At 42.8% G+C, this 20,002-nt stretch overlaps 1 protein-coding gene across 2 annotated transcripts in view; it reads right to left on the reverse strand.

Moving 5' to 3' along the window:
• Positions 1-20,002, reverse strand: part of ADGRD1 (adhesion G protein-coupled receptor D1) — a 128,941-nt gene that overhangs the window by 12,442 nt on the left and 96,497 nt on the right. For both annotated transcript variants that reach the window (XM_087913451.1, XM_026716229.2), the window contains one exon: positions 13,673-13,764. In XM_087913451.1, the coding sequence (XP_087769577.1) occupies positions 13,673-13,764 (92 nt within the window). The remainder of the gene's footprint in view (positions 1-13,672; positions 13,765-20,002) is intronic.

A 20,002-nucleotide genomic window follows, 5' to 3' on the forward strand; every position in this document is an offset into this window, starting at 1 on the left:
ATCGGACAAGCCTTGCTACATTTTGGAGGTTTCAGTGGAGGTTGCATAATGGATCGGCGAGCAGAAAAATGCTTCAAGAAACTAGTGATTATGGATGTTGTTCATTGTGAAATCTCAAGACTCTTTCTTCTACTCCAAGGAAGGAGAGCTGGGAAGGGCCTTGGTTGATCCTGAAATGGCTCCAAGGTTTCCTGCTTGAGCAAGGGGGTTGGACTAGAACAGGAGTCCCCAATCCCCGGTCCGTGGACCAACACCGGCAGGCAGAATGCCAGAAACTGGGCTGCGGAAACAAGTGAAGCCCCATCCACAGGATGCAGGCAGAACACAAAACCACACCCTCCCCAGTCTGTGGAGAAGCATCTCTCCATGTAACCAGTCAGTGGTACCCAAAAGGTAGAGAGTAGGATAGGATGGGATGGGATGGGATGGGATGGGATGGGATAGGATAGGATAGGATAGGATAGGATAGGATAGGATAGGATAGGATAGAAAGGATAGGCTAGGCTAGGCTAGGCTAGGCTAGGCTAGGCTAGGCTAGGATAGGATAGGATAGGATAGGATAGGATAGGATAGGATAGGACACAACAGGACAGAATAGGACAGAATAGAAAAATGAAGCAAAGCGAAGAGATAGAGTTGAGTGGAATGGAGTAGAGTAGAATTACAGAATATAGTATAATATAGAATAGAGTAGAGTAGAGTAGAGTAGAATAGAATAAGGAGTAGAGTAGAGTAGAGTAGAGTAGAGTAGAGTAGAGTGGAATTGAATAGAATAGAATAGAATAGAATAGAATAGAATAGAATAGAATAGAATAGAATAGAATAGAATAGAATAGAATAGATGCGATAGGGAGCCATAGTCGTGCTGCAACCAAGTAAACAACATGTTGTTTTGCTCCTTCTCCTTGGGCTTCTAATAGGAAAACAAGCTGAAATGATGTGCCAAGATGCACAGCTGTTTCTGGAACAGATGAAATCTGTTTCCTCATCTGTATCTAATCCAATAATGCCGATACTCCTTACGGCAAGGTATCTAATCCAATAAGGTTGAGGCTTCTCTTCAAGAAATTCCACTGGGGTCTGTTGAAGAGATTTTGAACAAAGTGTTCTAGGTGACCTTCTCATCCACAAGCCATGCTGTTCATAGAGGCTTCATCTCTAAGCCAAGAGCAACGTTTGCTTTTCAACATTTTTGGAGAATACTTTCCAGAGGAACAGAGCAGCCTCTGGAGTTCACAGCCAGAATGAGCATTGACCATGCTATCTGAGCATGGGAGGCTTTGGAAGATCCCTCAAGGGCTGGGCTTGTATGTTTCACCACAAGAAAGTCAGTTTTGTGTGGAGGTTGAAGCAGAAGGCTGGGAGAGTGTGAGTTCTAGTCCTACTTTAGGAACAAAACCAACTGGCTGATCTTAGTGTCAGGATTCTGGCGGTGACCCCCATTTAAATCATGAGTTTCGAGCCAAACTTCCAAAACTTCAAAAGGATTTATTGGGAGTTAACCTGCTGGCACTGCCTGGATGTAGTCGACTCTGAGACACATAATTCACTGTCACCTTTGACCCTGGTTTTTTTCCCCCACCCCTCTGGGTGTATCGTAATTCATATTCTCCAATGGGACACATCCATAGCCCAGAGCCATCAATCATGCTCTCCAGTTAGAATTTTGCATGGCAGAAACTTCAGTCACCTAGTTACTATCTTTGAAAACATTTATGGAATGCAGTTTCGGTTTGCAAGCTGCTGCACTGCTCCCCCCTCCCTTTCTGTTGGCCAGAGAAATATTTTATGAGTTTGACCCTCAGGCCCATCAACCCAAGCAAGAAAAAGTCAAGTCAACCACTTCCCAAATCCTGCCAAGAATACTACAGGGACTTGTCCAGATAGTTGCCAAAACTAGTTCAAAGATACCAAAATAAATCAATTTATCATGAGGCATAGAGCTCCAGAGGCCATCCCATTGACCTTCTCAACTATTGGCCATCGATATTAAAAGATGTCTTCTGGAGCCCTTGCATCTGGATCACCACACATGGCCCACTCCTGTTTTTTTCTTTAAAAAGCTAGAGATGTCCTCTTTGTATTTTAACTGAGATCTGAAGATTTTAAGAAGAATCATCAACTGAGAGGCCAACTGGCCCACATCCTTGAAAGTTATACCTCACCCAGAATCAGCAGACTTTGCAAATCTTTCTAGATCACCCTGTGCTCTTATCCTGGTGAACTAGAAGATTTCAAATAACTGTCTAGATCATTGTTTGCTCTTATCCTGGAAGCCTTTATATAACTTTTTAGATCAGTCTCTGCTCTTATCCTGGGGAAATGAAAGACTAGGTATCATTCCAGACCATCCTTTGCTCCTATCCTGGAGAACTAGAAGACTTCAGAAAGCTTTCTAGATCATCGTTTGCTCATCCTGGATGCCAGACTCATTGGATTTTTGAAGGATTAGCCATGATGCTTTTTGATCAACAGTCTGACAACCAAGAAAGGCATATTGATATATTCAGTTCAAAGCAGGGAAGTAATCTGTACCGCTTCTCTAATGGAGTCATTTCACAAGGGGGACAGGGATATTAACTGGCTTTAAATCACCCGTCCCTCTTTTTATACACAGGGTGCAATTACTCATCAGCTCCCTGAAAAGTACCCTCTTTAACTGACTGACAAATGATTATGAAACTGGAGCTTATCGTTTGGCTGCGAGCTTCTGGATTAACTGGCTGGGTTCGATTTATGCAATTCTACCGCAGCAAATATGTGTGTATGTGTGTGTGTGTATACATACATACATACATACATACATACATATTCAGTGTGATGAACTGTATCACACAGATGAACACAACACAGAAGCCTGATGATGGCAGATGAGATTCTCCCGAAATGTTGCTAAAACCTTAAAAGCACAACTACAATGACGTGGGAAAATACCCGAACAAATGCCATACATGTAAGTATCCGCGCAAACTTAAGAAAACAAATATATATATATATATATATATATATATATATATATATATATATTCACTCTGAAATATATTCACTCTGAGAAGCACAGAGCCAAAGACACAAGCCTGAAGATGATAAATGAGACTTCATTGAAACGTTGCCTAGATACTGCCAATCTTACGCGGGAGAAAACCCGAATAACCAAATATATATATATATGTGTGTGTGTGTGTGTGTGTGTGTGTGTGTGTGTGTGTTCCCATGTCATTATAGTTCCCATGTCATTATAGTTGCGCTTTTAAAGTTGTAGCAACATTTCGGCAGAATCTCATCTGCCATCATCAGGCTTCTGTACTGTGTTCATCTGTATACTATACACTATACAGAACACTATACACTATACAGAACAGTATACACTATACAGAACACTATACAGGAGCCTGATGATGGCAGATGAGATTCTGCCAAAATGTTGCTACAACTTTAAAAGCACAACTACAATGACGTGGGAAAATACCCGAACAAAGCTGAATACCATGCATGTAAGTACCCGCGAAAACTTAAGAAAACAAATATATATATATATTTGTATGTATGTATATGTGTGTGTGTGTGTGTGTGTGTGTGTATACACACACACACACACACACACACACACATATATGGTCACTCCTTGCTATAGGCAAGAAGAAAATTGTGTATGCCACTGACTCCAATATGTGCAACCTTGCATGCATATATATGGCAAAAAAAGTCAGTTGGAGGTGACCTTGAAAGCACAGGTAAACCTCCAAGCGGCCTCAACAACTCTTAAAAAGAGCGCTAATGACCAGACGACTGCAAGGAATATAAATCCTTCCATCCTCTACCATTCACTCAGAACCGATGAAGCTTCCTGGATGAGAAGCGAAAGGTCTTCAAGGAAAAACAAAGTAAGTCCAGTTGCCTTTTAGAAAAAAGCACCTTTGGGACAACGATGGATGACTGAGAATCTCCACTGGTTTTTAGAAGAAATCTTGACAGATCTGGCCCACCTGCTTACAGAAAACCAGCCAAAAACTTGCTGGACCACAAGGAACTGTTTTCAGCAGTAGTAGAGATATTTTTTTCCCAAATAGAACAAGAATTTGACTACTCCAGAGTTTGGGATGAATCAGCCTCGGATAATTCTTTTTCTCCATCAACTTCTGGCAGGCCCCTATCTCCAGTCCAGATTTTACATGGCTAAATATAGTTTTGTGCCACATAAAAATTCTCCAGCAATTAAATTACCAAGGAAGAAAGATGATAGAGTTATATATCTATTTTAGGGGATGTTTTCTCTCTCTCTCTTTCTCTCTCTCCTTTCAAAGCTTTCTGCTTCAGTTTTTTTTAACGTGAAAAATGCACCCATATGTATCCCCCCTTCCCCCTGTGCTTTAATATTGTCCTAGTATTTTTCTACGCAATTTTCCCCAGATATTCTTTAAGGCTGCTTGTTTTTAAACTACTGTAGGGATCTTTAGCGCATATTTCCCCTGAAGTGTGCATGGTAAAAAAAAAATGCAAAAAACAGAGTTTCAGTTCATGTTTAGGCTCCTAAGTAACAGATAAGTAACGGATAATCAGAGTTGGAAGGGACCTTGCAGGACATCTAGTCCAACCCCCGCCCAAGCAGGAGACCCTACACCATGTCTGACAGATGGCAGTCCATGAAGCTCTCACAACTTCTGAAGGCAACTTCTGTTCCAGGGATTGATTGTTCTCACTGTCAAAATTTTTTTCCTTAGTTCCAGGATCTCTCCTGGATCAGTTTCCATCCATTATTCCTTGTCTGGCCTTCAGGTGCCTTGGAAAATAGCTTGACCCCCTTCCTCCTCTCTGGAGCAGCCCCCCAAATATTGAAAGATGCTCTCCTGTCTCCCCTGGTCCTTCTCTTCCCTGGACTAGCCAAGCCCAGTTCCTGCAACCGTTCATCGTATGCTTTAGCCTCCAGTCCCCTCATCATCCTGGTTGCTCTTCTCTGCACTCTTTCTAGAGTCTCGACGTCTTTTTTATAGTGTGGTGACCAAAACTGGGTGCAGTACTCTAGGTGTGGCCTTACTAAGGCTTTATAGAGTGGGATTAGTATTTTTAATCTTACTGCTCTAGAATCACAATCAATAAAAGCAGGCCCAGAAAAATATGGGCTCACCCACATCTATGATTGGTTACCACCACGATCAGAGAAAACACGGCTAGAAGAATATGTGTGATTGTACGCCTGCCCCCACCTTCCATTGTAACTGCCTTTTACCCTCACCAAAGCATTTTGGTGTAGCCATCTGTACATATTTAGGTATTGAATTATTTCCATCCTGGGTTAAATAGGGAAAGGAAAAAAAAGACATGAAAACAAATTCACTCACTCTTGTGCCTGGGAGAACATTTTGAAAGCACACAAATTTTTAATTAATCACATCTTTCACCTCTATTAAAATTCCAAAGCAGCAAATCTCTCTCCTGAAAATTATTACCTACAGGCCCCCCCTCTCCCTCCTCAGCTTTTACACATCCTGAATATTAAAGACCGGGAGTCCATATGGGCTCTGTGTGTGTGTGTGTGTGTGTGTGTGTGTGTGTGTGTGTGTGGTTGTTGTCGTTTTCCCTCTGGTGCAAAGTTTGCTGGATGTGCAGTTCTGTTGGAGCAAACTTCTTTCTTATCAGGCAAGCCCGTTTATTATCCAATCCACAAATTCGATTTAATGAATAAGTGCCGGTTAAAATGTAAAAAGCCCCCCAAACTCAGAACGCCTGCCAGTCAGTTTCCATGATTAATGTAACCCTGGCATATTATCACAATGGAGAGGGTTCCTTTATTATTATTATTATTTTTATTTTTCCTTTCTCAACAGAATAACACAAATCTTTCTCCAAATGGGGCAAAGCTGTTCTGCTAAGCTTTTGATTCCTTCAAGCGCATTGTGTGCTCTTTGCAAAGGCATTATTTCACCGAAGTTAAGGCTAAAAGATCCTGCACTCAATCTTTGGAACATTAAGAAAGAATGAACACCATTATTATTTTTTTGGGCTCGTACGCCGATTCAAAATGTTTGTCTTTAAAAAGAGACAAAAGAAAGGGAAAAAAAACATGTTGTGCTATTAAACCGACCAACAACAGCACACACAAACACTCACAAACCAACCAACCACAATTTTACTACAGTATATCACCACTCCCACTCACTGGAACAAGACGTGCTGGATGGAAGTGAAAATTTTGAAATCGTGGCTTTTATATAAGAGCAATTACACTGCAGGGGTGACGTATATTCTGTAAACCATATTAAAATCTCTTGGCAAGCTCAACTCCACTCCCAGAGTTTTGTGTTCAGCTAGTCAGATAACAGATAATCAGAATTGGAAGGGACTTTGGAGGTCATCTAGTCCAGGGGTCGCCAACCTTTTGGACCTCAGGGACCACCAAACTCATAACTTTAAATCCCATGGACCAGAGACCCTGGGAAAATCCCCCAAAAATGTCTGCAGGAAAATTTCCCACCCCGTTTTCCTACCGATTGATCATTCTTTATTTGGGATCACAGGATGCCGTCTCCAGCTCTGTTCTCGGAGGGTGGGGGGGAGGGAGAGACTTTTGGCTTCATGCAAGGAAAGCCGCAGAAGCAGCAGAAGTCTTTCTTTCTCTTCCCCCAAACTCTGCCTGAATGACGCAGCCTCTTGGAGCAGGAGGCCTTGCAGGGTCCCAAAGACTCATTTCTGGTGGAGTTTGGGGGAGAGAAAGAAAGACTTTTGCTGCTTTCCTTGCGTGCAGCCAAAAGCAGAAGAAGAAAGAAGCAGAAAGAAGCAGCTCAGTGGCCAGGCCAGGCATGTGGGGTGAGTGGGGCAAGTTCCCGCCCCCACCGCTCTTTTCCCCCTCCCCTCACTACCTCGTCTTGTTCACAATGCAAGCAAAGCAAGCCTTGCGTTCCTGAGGGCCATGTGGGCGGCGCAGCCTTGTGTTCCCACACAGCTTGGATTAATTGCTTGGGGGGGTGGGACATTTCTCTGCGGACTACCTAAATTTTCTCACGGACCACTAGTGGTCCCCAGCCCACTGGTTGGCCACCACTGATCTAGCCCAAGCGGGAGACCCTACACCATTTCTGACGAATGGCAGTCCAATTTCTTCTCGAAGGTCTCAAGTGATGACTTATGACCACGGTGGATGACGTCCTTGACTTATGACTACGCTTGAGCCCAACATTAATATTGCTAAGCCAGATATTTGTGAGTTTTACCCCATTTTCATGAACTTTTGTGACCCAGTGATTAAGTGAATTGCTTGCAGGTCCTTAGGTCAGGAACATGGTCGTTAAGTGAATCTGGCTTCCCTAGTGACTTTGCTCATCAGGCGGTTGCCAAATAGGGAATCGCAGGACCCCGGGATGCTGCGACCGTCATAAATATGAACCGGTGGCCAAGCCTTCTGAATTTTTGATCACATGAGCATGTAGGATACTGCAACAGTTGTGTGTGAAAATCACTCACTTTTTTCCAGTGCCGTTGTAACAACGGTCACTAAATGAATTGTTCTAAGTCAAGGACTACCTATATACAGAGGTGATATTCAGCCAATTCTGACCAGTTCTGGAGAACCGGTAGCGGAAATTTTGAGTAGTTTGGGGAACCGGCAAATCCCACCTCTGACTGGGTATGATGGATCCCCATCTCTTCTCTGCCTCCTATTGAGTCCCAGATGATCGGCCGGGTCTACTTTGGTTGCCCTGCGCAGGAGAATGGAGCTGGAAAGCAGGTTAGTGGGGTGGGGAGGGAATGGGGATTTTGCAGTCTCCTTCCCCAGCCATGTCCACCAAGCCACAGAACCGGTAGTAAAAAATTTTGAATCCCACCACTGATGTGTAGAGTCTTCTGACATAATCTATACAAATAATCTATACATGCCCACCAAGCCACACCCACAGGACCGTAGTAAAAAAAAATTGAATCCCACCACTGCCTGTATAACACCATGATGGGTTGTTTAGTTTTGTTTTGTAGCCATGGAAGCATGCCTTCATCAACAACTTCCCAGCCTAGCTTAATGCCCTGAGATTTTATTGATTTATTTTTGCTGGTTTCCCTCCCAAATATTCGCAACACTCCATGGGGGAAAAACCTTCCGTGTTGGTTCTTCTGAGCCTTTCCACTCCAGAGTCTAATAAACTGTGACCCAAAATAGTGTTTGTCTTTTATCATGTCCAATGAGCCAAAGATGTAATTAGCTTTAAGACATTATCAACGCTGACTCACATTCTGGCTTGCTAATGATGACTGTTTAATCTCCCTGCTTAATGTCTTGACTGCAATTGGGATCTCGCACCCGCCCTCCTCTTTTTTTTGGGGGGGGGGGAGGGGGGGGCTTGCTGAAATCTGTCTCACACTGCTCCAGCCTTGGGCGTTTGAAAATAAAACACCGCCACCAAGGACAGTCTGGTTTCTCTGATTGATAATGTTCCACCTGCAGACTCAAAGGAAATCAAAACTGTGTTGAGAGAGGTAAGGGTAACTTGTAGCCTGGGCTTTATGCAACATTATGAACAGAGAGGTAGACAAGAGTCAAAGCGGCCCTTGCACCTGTGGGAATACAAGGAGGAGGAAGAGGGGCATACAGGAGTCAAGGTGAATGAATGAGCTTAGATGAATCAGTGCTTATCGTTCTTGGTTTGGGGGCTGATAGGCAGTTATATAAATAAGACAGATAGGTGGATGGATGGATATAGAGACAGAAAGAATGAGAGAGAGAGAGAGAGAGAGAGAGAGAGAGAGAGAGAGAGAGAGAGAGAGAGGAAGGAAGAAGGAAGGAAGGAAGGACTATATAGTGAGAGAAAGAGAAAGAGAAAGAGAGACAGAGACAGAAACAGATATATAGATAAGAGAGAGAGGAAGGAGGAAGGAAGGAAGGACTATATAGTGAGAGAAAGAAAGAGAGAGACAGAGGCAGAGACAGAGAGACAGATATATATATAAGAGAGGGAGGAAGGAAGAAGGAAGGAAGGACTATATAGTGAGAGAAAGAGAAAGAGAAAGAGAGAGAGAGAGAGGGAGAGAGAGGAATGGAGACGGAGAGGGAGAGGAGAGGGAGAGAGAGAGAGAACACCGAGCTGGAATGTAGTCTGGATTCCCTGGAGGAGTAAGAGAGAACTCAGTCCAGATATTTTGTGTGAAAGAAAAAGGGTGAAGACAGCCCTCCCTAACAGTTCCCAGAGAGTTCTCAATCTGGCAAGGTTCTGTCTATGGGTAGGATATTTTTTTTAAAAAAACAACAACTCAGTTTGATAGAATCAATACATGTCGTTCTTGGTTTGGGGCCTGACAGTCAACCTAGTTCATCCTTGGCATTGTTTTCAAGACTGCATGAATTTAAAAAGTGGTCTATGAACCCAAATCCAGAAAAAAAAAGGATGTGATTTTCATTCTTGACATCTCAGAGAATTGAATCATCTTTTCAGCGATGCAAATAATTGAGCCATATGGTAAAAAAAAAAGAGCTACACATTTCCCCTCCTGACAGCTCTCTATTTCTCTCTCTCTCTCATTCTCTCTCTTATTCTCTCTCTCTCTCTGTCATTCTCTCTGTCATTCTCTCTGTGTGTGTCATTCTCTCATTCTCTCTCATTCTCTCCCTCTCATTTTTTTCTCATTCTCTCTCTCATTCTCTCTTATTCTGTCTCTCTCTGTGTCATTGTCTCTCTCATTGTCTCTTTTTCTCTCTCTGTCATTCTCTGTCATTCTCTCTCTCATTCTCTGTCATTCTCTCCCTCTCATTCTCTCTCTCATTCTCTGTCTGTCATTCTCTCCCTCTCATTTTTTCTCATTCTCTCTCTCATTCTCTCTCTTATTCTGTCTCTCTGTGTCATTGCCTCTCTCATTCTCTCTCTGTCATTCTCTCTCTCATTCTCTCTCCGTCATTCTCTCTCTCTCTCTTTCTCTCTCTCTCTCCACTTATTCATGAAAAATCTCATTGTGGATTCCTCAGCTAATATTCCGGAGACTGCATGTACTGGAGAAATGATACTGACTTTTCCAGACCACTAGACCACATCAGAAGCAATGATGAACAAAATCTTCCCGTAAGGCTTGGCCCTGGCAGTTTATCGAGAAGCCGTTAATGAGCTTCTGCCAGGCAGGACAAATAATACGCACCAACTCAAGGTGGGAGACAGACCCACCAAGCCTCCCGTCCTTCCCGAAGGCACCAATTATCCCTTTTAAGAGCTGACAGGGAGGCTATGCATACAGGTACTCCTCGCCTTATGACCGCAATTGGGAGCAGAATTTCCGTTGCTAAGCCCAGCAATTGCTAAGTGACGGGCACCCAATCACAGCAGTTGTTGAGTGAATCAGGCTGTCCTTAAGCGAATCTGAACTTCCCCCCTCGGTTTTACTTGACGGAAGGCAGATGGGTAAATCGCAAGTGGGGTTCACGTGGCCCTGGGATGCTGCGACTCTTAAGCATCTGAATTTTGATCGTGGGACCATGTGATCCCTTGATCGTGTGATTCAGAAGTGCGGAAAAACAGTCCTGAGTCGCTTTTTCCAGTGCTGTTCAGAGGTGGTATTCAGCCGGTTCTGACCAGTTCTGGAGAACTGGTAGCAGAAATGTTGAATAGTTTGGAGAAGCGGCCAATACCGCCTCTAACTGGCCCCACCCCCATCTATTCCCTGGCTCCCATTGAGTCCCAGTTGATTGGCTGGGTCTCCTTTGGTTGCCCTGCAGAGGAGAACGGAGCTGGAAATCAGGTTAATGGAGTGGGGAGGGAATGGAGATGTTACAGTATCCTTCCCTTACCATGCCCACCAAGCCACGTCCACAGAACATCTCTATGCTGTTACAAAGTCAGCCTATTGCCGTCAACAATCTGGGTCCTCATTCTACCAACCTCAGGAAGATAGAAGACTGAGTGAACCGTGAGCCGGCCAGAATTGAACTGCCGAACTGCAGAGGCAGCTGGCAGTCAGTAGAAGCAGCCTGCAGTACTGCTTCTAACCACGGCACCACCATGGCAAAGGGGTTTGAGCGCTTGGAACGCTAGGGCAGGCAGTGAGCAAGCCCACGTTTGAGACCCAAGAGTTGCTGTGGGCAGGGTTGAGCTCCCGCCCTTCACTCTAGCTCCTGCCAGGCACATGGAAAGAGCCCCCAGTTGGGCATTCCCAAGGCAACCAGCTAATCCTTTCAACCCTCAGAAGTGCCTCAGTGCATTTTACACCAATGCAAACAACAATCAAACCAACCAACCTACTATCCTTGAATAGAGAACAGGTGTTGGTTCTACAACCTTCATCCACCAGGCATGACCCATCAACGGAAGCAAATGAAATAATCTCTGCTACTCGCTTATGAGTAAAGTCTTTGAATTAGAATTAGAAGAACTTTATTGTCATTGTACAACTACAACGAAACTGTGGATGCACCCCAGCAACTGTTCGCAATACAATGAATAAAATAAATAAATAAATAAATAAATGCTTAGTCTCCTATGGAAATCAAAATTTGCTTAGTGGGCTCAGATGATCCAATCGGTAAGCAGTGATAAGGCCAGACTGATGCTCACTTTCAATATGCCATTAATCGAATGAGCACAGGCTCAACACCCTGTGTGCCAGGGAAAACTATTGGCAACAATTACACCAATTTGTTCTTGCCAGCTGCAACAAGGCAAAATTGCTCTCCAGCAAATAGTCTTGCTGCCAACAAACTTCATCTCCAGGGTCCTTCAGCACACATGGGCAAATTTGTGTACAACATACCGGTTTGGTGCTTGCCAACTGGAATCACAAGCTGTGTTATTAACCACTTTCTGTAAGGAGCTGTAAGTTACATAAATCCTTGTAGTCCCGATTGGCTCAACTGATAATGCACACTGAGTATCCGTTTATAAATATGCATTATGTACTCCACTGCCTGTCCTCGGGTTTACTACAGCAAGCAAGCATTCTCCAGCAGAGATAAGAAATTATCTAGGACTGTCTCTCTTGCAAGAATGAAGGGAGAAAATATCAGTGCCCGGTTGCCACTTATTTTTAGATTCAAGTTCATTTTCTTGTGTCACCTGTCCTAAAGGGCTAAAAATACCTCATGCTGTTCTAATCAAGAGCGAAGCTTATTGTTGCATTCCGGGTCTATAAATGCACCTGATGAATCTTGCAAATTTCTGCCATGGCAAATACCAAATGAGAGAAGCAAGGCAGATTGGAAGATTGACAGGTTCCAAAGGCTGAATAGTTTTCTTAGGTGGGGAGGAAGAATGAAAGGGAAGGAAGGATAGAAGGAAGAAGAGAACAATAATGAAAGGAGGAGGAGGAGGAGGAGGAGAAGGAAGGATGAAAGGAAGAGGCAAAAGAGAATAATGAGAAGAGGAGAAGAAAGGTTGAAAGGGAGAGAAGGATTGAAGAAGAGAAGAATGAAAGGAGAAGAAAGAAGGGTGAAAGGGAGAACCAAAAGAGAATAATGGGAGGAGGAGGAGGAAGAGAAGAAAAGTTGAAAGGAAGAGAAGGATCAAAGAAGAGAGAAAAAAATGAAAGGAGGAGAAGGAAGGATGAAAGGGAGAGGCAAAAGAGAATAATGGGAAGAGGAGGAGGAAGAGGAGAAAGAAAAGTATAGGAAACCTCCCTCCCCAAATTAAAATATTCTTTATTCTTAAAATTAAAAAGGGGCAGGCTAGAATATTTCCCCAAAGGAGAAATTGATAAAAATCTTAACAAAGGCAGAAAGCAGCCCTAGTCTTCCTGCCATAGGGAAAACAGCTTCAAATTGACCTTTAGGAATTGCAGATTTGGTATCCATTCAGAAAGACTAGTCCGCCCTATCCATAAACAAAACACCTTCAGCCACAAGCTCCACCAGAAGGCTGGAGCTGATGGGATTAAGAATTTACATTCCTTTTCCCAAATTCTAAAGGACAGGACAGGACCTTTAGAACATAATAGGGTTAACCCACCATCATTAAAATAGCAAAAGACACAAGGCTCACAACATTGCAAAAACCCCTGGAGCATCTCAGAACCCTGTAAAGATCCATCCACTCATTCAGCCATTTTGTTAGACACCCCAAAAAACTGTTTCTGTCATTAAAGTTTCTGGAAACCAAATAAACTTTCTTTCCTTCCATTTTTCTTTCCAGCACCTTTCCCCTGGCTTGGAACAGGACTGGATTTTCCTTCCAACAGAAGAAAGGAGAAGAAAAGGGAAGGAAGGAAGGAAGGAAGGAAGGAAGGAAGGAAGGAAGGAAGGAAGGAAGGAAGGAAGGAAGGAAGGAAGGAAATACTTTCCTTCTGCTTAGCACTCAGCAAAGGAATTGCTTGTGAAATTCAAATACTGTTTACAAAATAATCCCAGGAGTATTACTTGGACGAGATCCCAATTTTTAACCCTCTGCCTAATGTCTATTTTTCAAAAAGTGCCCAACAGCCAACTTTACTGGACATTCAGATGTATTTTTAATGCCTGTGATCTTCACAAGACTGGATGTTATCTTCTCCTTTGGGATTAGATAAACAGCGATAATCCTTTGGGATTAGATAAACAGTGTTGCAGAATCCATCCAGCCTTGATTCAGAACACAATTCCCCTTTTTTTAAAAAAAAAAACCAACAGATTTTATGACACTGGACTCAGCATTCAGTAGCAGTTCCAATGTTCTTGGGAGTTTAAATTCCTGCTAATAAAAAAAAAATTTAAAAAAGGAAGGGAAAGCAAACTTACTTGAACGCATTAGCCTCTCCACGGACCTTGTAATTTTCAGCACTTATTCTTGAAATTACTCTGGTCACGGCAATAAGGATGCAAATATTAACCTATCAAAATAAAAATAATAAAGGACTGCATGAGGAAAGCAAATCACGAGGTTGTGAGGAGTAGGGAGAAGTTTAGATACACGTGCACGCATATACACACACACAAACACACCGCATGTAACTCACAACTATTACAAGTTATTTCCTGTGTAATTCTCTTTTCTCCCCCTTTAAATATATATATGTATTCAGGAATGTTTTGCTAAAGACTGACTTGGAGCCTTTTGTATGCAAAGCATGTCCCCGACTCGAGAGCCTTTTATAAAGCCTCCCATAAAAATCACATTTAAGGCTCCATATAATGATTCTCCCAAAGCACTAATATCTCAGATATTATGAAGTATAACAAAGTAATCTTCCTCCCCCAAACGCTCTTAAAAGGTGCTCTTCTAAGAAAAAAAAATAGTTCAAACTCAAAGATCTCCCTTGGGGTTGAAGGGAAGCTAGCTAAACCCTGGAGAAAGGAATTGCAGGATGAAAAAGAGGACATTCACCCACCCTCTTCATCGACCAGATGCCTGTGGACACACTGGTTGAGGATAATGGGGACTGGAGTCCAACTCAGGGAACATCTCCTGAGAGGAAGCTAACCTCTTCGAATCAAAATCAAATCAAATCTTTATTGTTATGGTTCAAAACTGGGATGCATACAAAAATAAGTGAACAAAACGGATAGAACAAATTGCTGCGGAGCCTTCTTGGAACTGCTGAAAGGACTGTGCTGTGGACTGAAGGCAGATGATGTCATATCCTTCCTCTTCTGTTGAGAGAGGACTATTCCGTTTTGACATCGATGGCCTCTTTGATCCTTCTTTCAAACTAGCAGGTCTCTCTGTCCAAAATGTGGACTTTGTTGTCTTCAAAAGGGCAGCCTTTGTCTTTTAACTGCAGGTGGACTAGTGAATCTTGTCCTGATGGGTTTGTTCTCCTATGTATCTGATGGGTTTGTATCTCCTAACACATCAGAACTAAATGCACCTTTGGGGCAACCATGACCTGGATGACTGAGAATCTCCATAGACACAAAACCAACAATAAAACCAACAATATCCCTACACAATACTGATTGGATATGGTGGAATCTGGTGCTGAGTTGCATAATTCATTGGTAGGTTTTAAGGAGACCCCAAAGGGTTCCCACCATAAATCTTCACGGTATTTATCTAATAGTTATTGTGATCACCCCGGGCGTGGCACAAAAGCAACACAGTCAGATAATCAGTAGGAGTCCCTTTATTAGCTCCAACTTTGCCTCCAATGTCCTGGTTACCTTCTGGGCTAGAGAAAAACTCTCCCAGGAACAGCCTGCAGAGAATCAAGTCCAAAACATGGTCAGCAAAAACTGTAACTATAAGTCCATTCAAGGCAAAATGAAGTAATTAGTCCGGCAGGGCAGGAAAAGGAATTCCAGATGTGAAGGCACGACAATAACTCAACAGGGTTGGGAGGATGCCAGGAACACAGATAGCCAAAGTCAATACAAGATAAACTCACGTTTGCTCCCAGCAGATGCCACACTCAGCTTGCAACTCTTTTAAACTCTCATTCACAGGTATGGCTAATGAAGGGAATCAAGGCCCTTTCCTCCCCCGTAAGCCATGCAACCACGTTGCTCTCTTCTCCTTTCCTCCCTGCATGCCCTAGGATAAAGAGAGGGTGGGCCCGGGTCTTCCTCCGAACGCCCTCTCCCTTGTTCTACCTCTTTCCTGCTCTGCCCAGCCAGACTTTGCCCTTCCCTAGTTTCCTCCATAGCCAACGGAGCCACATTCCCACTCCCTGTCAACTATTCGTCTTCCTCCTAGGATTCAGACTCTGACAGGGGCATGACAGCTATGCAAAGAGTACTTTAGTCTGGCAAGATTCCTGCTTACAAGCAAACAGCAATAAAGGAACTACTTTTGAGCTATTTATGGTGTCATTCCTGGTTCTCTGGATCTGACATTGGACTGCAGTATAACATTTAAACTTGGATGTTCAGCATTCATGTTTAAAATCCCGACTCTTAGTAGGCAACTGAGTCAATCAGCTTCCTAGAGTGAGAAAATAATGACAGCTTCCCCCCACCCCTTTTGAATAACGTTCTGCAAATAAATGTCTTTATTAAGCAGCCATCCAAAGAAAGTCGGATAATAGATGGTGCCTTTCCTTTCACTGGGATTCTGGCATCTATTCTCCATCTCCATAATTAGTTGGAAATATAAGCTTCTCTCTCACCTTCCCATTATTTAGCCAATACTTAACCATTGTCCACAGCTGCCAATTGGACTCGGCTTGAGATATATGCCGTCTATAAAACTTGCAAACCAGTCAAATTATAATGAGAGAGAGAGAGAAAAAAAGGGTGGTTCCAAGAGATTGTGGTTCTTATACAGAGTTGCCCAGATTTCATTCTTGGCTAATTTCTGCTATAAGAATGCTTTTCCCCTATAAAAAAATGTACAGCATAAAAATGGAACAGCCACCTGTTTTTGGCAAAGATAACTAGAAACCCAATGGGTGGGCTTTGCTTGAGCTTCTGGTTTGAAGATGGACAGTTAAAGGGGCAATCTTAACCATTTATCCTTTATCCTTATTTCATTTGTTCTCTTTTCCTCTTCTTTGCTTTCACAACTGGGACTTATCCCAAGGACTCTCAGGTATGAATTTTATTTGGATATGTTGGAGGCTGTCATGTTTTGCCAGCTTTTTGAGATAGACCAGGTGAGGAAAGAGTTCCTATAACTGCTTCCCCTTCCTTCCTTCCTTCCTTCCTTCCTTCCTTCCTTCCTTCCTTCCTTCCTTCCTTCCTTCCTTCCTTCCTTCTTCCCTTTCCTTCCTTCCTTCCTTCCTTCCTTCCTTCCTTCCTTCCTTCCTTCCTTCCTTTCTTTCTTTTTCTTTCTTTCTTTCTTTCTTTCTTTCTTTCTTTCTTTCTTTCTTTCTTTCTTTCTTTCTTTCTCTCTATCTCTCCCTCCCTCTCTCCCTCCCTCCCTCCTTCCTTCCTTCTTTTTTGCTAAACTTTTATTTTATTTTAGCTTAGTTTAGTTTAGTTTACTTTATTGTCATTGCACCTCATACAGCCAAATCAAACACCATCTTCAGTGCACATCATGACCATGACCATGAAAATAGACACAAACACACATCCTTCACCCTCCACACATTGAACCGAAAACCCCCAACACCACACCAATACTGCACAATACAGCAGAAGTCAATAAAGTTACTGCCCTGGGATGGAAGCTGTTTTTCGTCTATTTGTCCTTGTTTTTATTGTCCTGTACCGTCTGCCAGATGGTAATAGTTTAAAAAAAGGGTGCCTAGGATGAGATGGATCTTTAAGGATGTTTTGAACTTTCTTAAGGCAACAGGAGTTATAAAGCTCTTCCAAAGAGGGGAGAGGGCAACCCATGATCTTCTCGGCAATGACATTCACCCTCTGGAGTGCTTTCCTATCTGCCCCTGTGCAATTGGCTAACCAGGCATAAGTTCAGTCAGTTAAGATACTCTCTATGGTGCAGCGGTAGAAGGTCACCAGCAGTTTTTCATTCAGTCGTTGTTTCCTGAGAAGTCTCAGGTAGTCTAATCTCTGCTGGGCCCTTTTGACCAGGGCTGCAATGTGAGGAACCCAGGTCAGGTCCTCTTTTAGGGTAACACCCAGAAACTTAAAACTGCCCAGTTGCTCCACTCGGTCTCCATGGATAAGCAAGGGCTGGATGTCTGATCTGTTCCTTCTATAGTCCACTATAAGCTCCTTGGTCTTATTGGTGTTGAGGACCAAGTTATTGTCTCCACACCATGAAAGCAACCAGTCCACCTCAACTCGGTAAGCAGACTCATCCCCCCTGGAGATGAATCACTGTTATACAATCACTGTTGTATTATCTGAAAATTTAGCAATAGTATTACTAGCATGAGTGGGAATGCAGTCATGCATATAAAGAGTATAGAGTAAGGGACTCAGCACACAACCCTGTGGTGTACCAGTGTTAAGAATAAGGTCTGAAGAGGTATGATTACCTAATCTGACCCTCGGTGAGCGGCCAGACAGGAAATCCATAATTCAAAGGCATCTTTTCTTCTTTAATAATGGATTCCCGAGAGCCTGGGAGATATTATCTCTCCTCTCCGTCCATTTTGACAATCCAGATTCAAGGCATTGTAAAGGTTTGATGTTGCAGATTGTAAACGAATCACATTCAATATCACCAAACCTTTCCAGAAAAGAGCAAAGTGAACTACAGTTCATTGCCGCAAAGCATGATCTCACATGCTGCAACATCTAAAACTCGACCAAAAGCATACAAGGTTATGAGATTTCCTTCTTAATGTCAAAATGTTGCTCCAGAAAATAACCAAGTACTTTAAAGCACATAGGCAAACAACGGGCACCTTAACCCAGTTTGAGCAAACAAATTAGATCTGTATAGCTTTATTAATGTTCTAAATGGATGGAGCAAAAAATCCATTTGACTCCTGCTAACAAATAAATCTCTGAACAACTATCAGCTTGTTACATCAGGAAGCGCTCTGTTCTCGCTTTCTCTTTCTAGATATATGCAATATCTGACCTTGGAAGATAGGAAAATGCAACACAACCAAGGGAAAAGTCAAATAAAAGATAGCTGAACCCACAGCAGGGCTTTGGGTGTGCCAAATGTCTTAGAAAGGACTCTCCCTAATTTGGGAGCTGTAAAGAGAATAACAGAATAGCGGAATAACAGAGTCAGAAAGGACCTTGGAGGTCTTCTAGTCCAACCCCCTGCACAAGCAGGAAATCCTATACCCAGTGGTGGGATTCAGCCAGTTCGCACCAGTTCACAAGAACCGGTTGTTAACTTGCTGAGCAGTTTAGTGAACTGGTTGTTGGAAGAAATCATTAGGGCAGAGAACTGGTTGTTACATTATTTGAATCCCACCACCGCCTATACCATTTCAGACAAATGGCTGTCCAATCTCTTCTTAAAAACCTCTAGTGTTGGAGTATCCACAACTTATAGAGGACAATCATTTCACTGATTTATTGTTCTCACTGTCAAGAAATTCCTCCTAGGTTGCTTCTCTCCTTGGTTAGTTTCCACCTGTTGCGTCTTGTCCTACCTTCAGGTGCTTTGGAGAATAGGTTGACCCTCTCTTCTTTGCTCAAGATTGACCCTCTCTTCTTGAAATGTTGAGCAGACAGGATTGTGGGAGGGAGACAACACAGTGCAACAGATGTTATAGATCTAGGGAGTGGCCCTACCATAAGTATCATGCAACCAGCAGAAGGATCTAAATTAAGCTAAAAATTAAGAAAACCACGTTGCAAATTATATATTCTATCACCTTGTTGTTTTCTTTAGAGATGCTAAAGAGGGATCTTGAATCTCTTCTGGATGCAAAATTGAGACTCAGAATTGGTCCTTCTGTCTAGGCCAAAAAAGTCGGACAGTTTAACAGGCTTGGACACTATTTCTATTAATCATGGTTTATGGACTGGGCCAAAATAGGAGGAGTTCACATCACATTATATATTAATGACATTAAGTCATAAACCATGTTTTTCCAAGCCACAGTTGCTGGTCACCAGGGAACGACATTATGTCTGAACTCGGTAATGGATGAAATCTGAATTTCCTTGAAATGTCCAGTGGGACATCTCTCTCTGAAAAAAAAAAAACAACTAACCAACTTCAGAACATGAAACCAGGGACTCTTTCTGCTTCCTTTATCTGGGTCAGGAGAGAGAGGAATAGATTTCCAATCGTCAAGACTTTTAAAAAGTCAGTTGAAGAGGTTCCTGAAAATGCAAGCTCTCCGTTTTCAACTGGTTTTCTATTATTTCTTTTTTTTTTCCCCGAACACTTTAATGCTCTCCATTGGAGTGAAGAGTTGACTAAGCTTCTATCTGTCATCATTAATAGGCACTTGTGAGTTGTTGTGACTATGGGATCCTTTATAAGCTCAGACAAAAATTCGTATTGCAGATGGTGCTCATTGCATCTGTGCATGTTGTTATCAGCTGAGTTGGAAGGACCTCTCCCACATATGAGATAGTCTCCAAGCAGCTTATATTTTGATAATAACTGCACCACGATGCCAGGGATAATATCCAAACACCTGTCGAGGCTGTGACTAAGAAATAAAGGAAGGGCAGGCCTGAAGAGTAAGTTCTTTTGGCGATTACTGTTCATCGCTGCCTAGGTCCAAGCCAGATTTCTTCAAAAGAAACACTAAGGGCGGCTCTGAAAATACATGCTATTAAAAGATGAAAGGTAAAGCT

Source organism: Pseudonaja textilis, chromosome 15, assembly GCF_049901715.1.
Source record: "Pseudonaja textilis isolate UNSWEBS1 chromosome 15, rPseTex1.2, whole genome shotgun sequence".
NCBI lineage: Eukaryota > Metazoa > Chordata > Lepidosauria > Squamata > Elapidae > Pseudonaja > Pseudonaja textilis.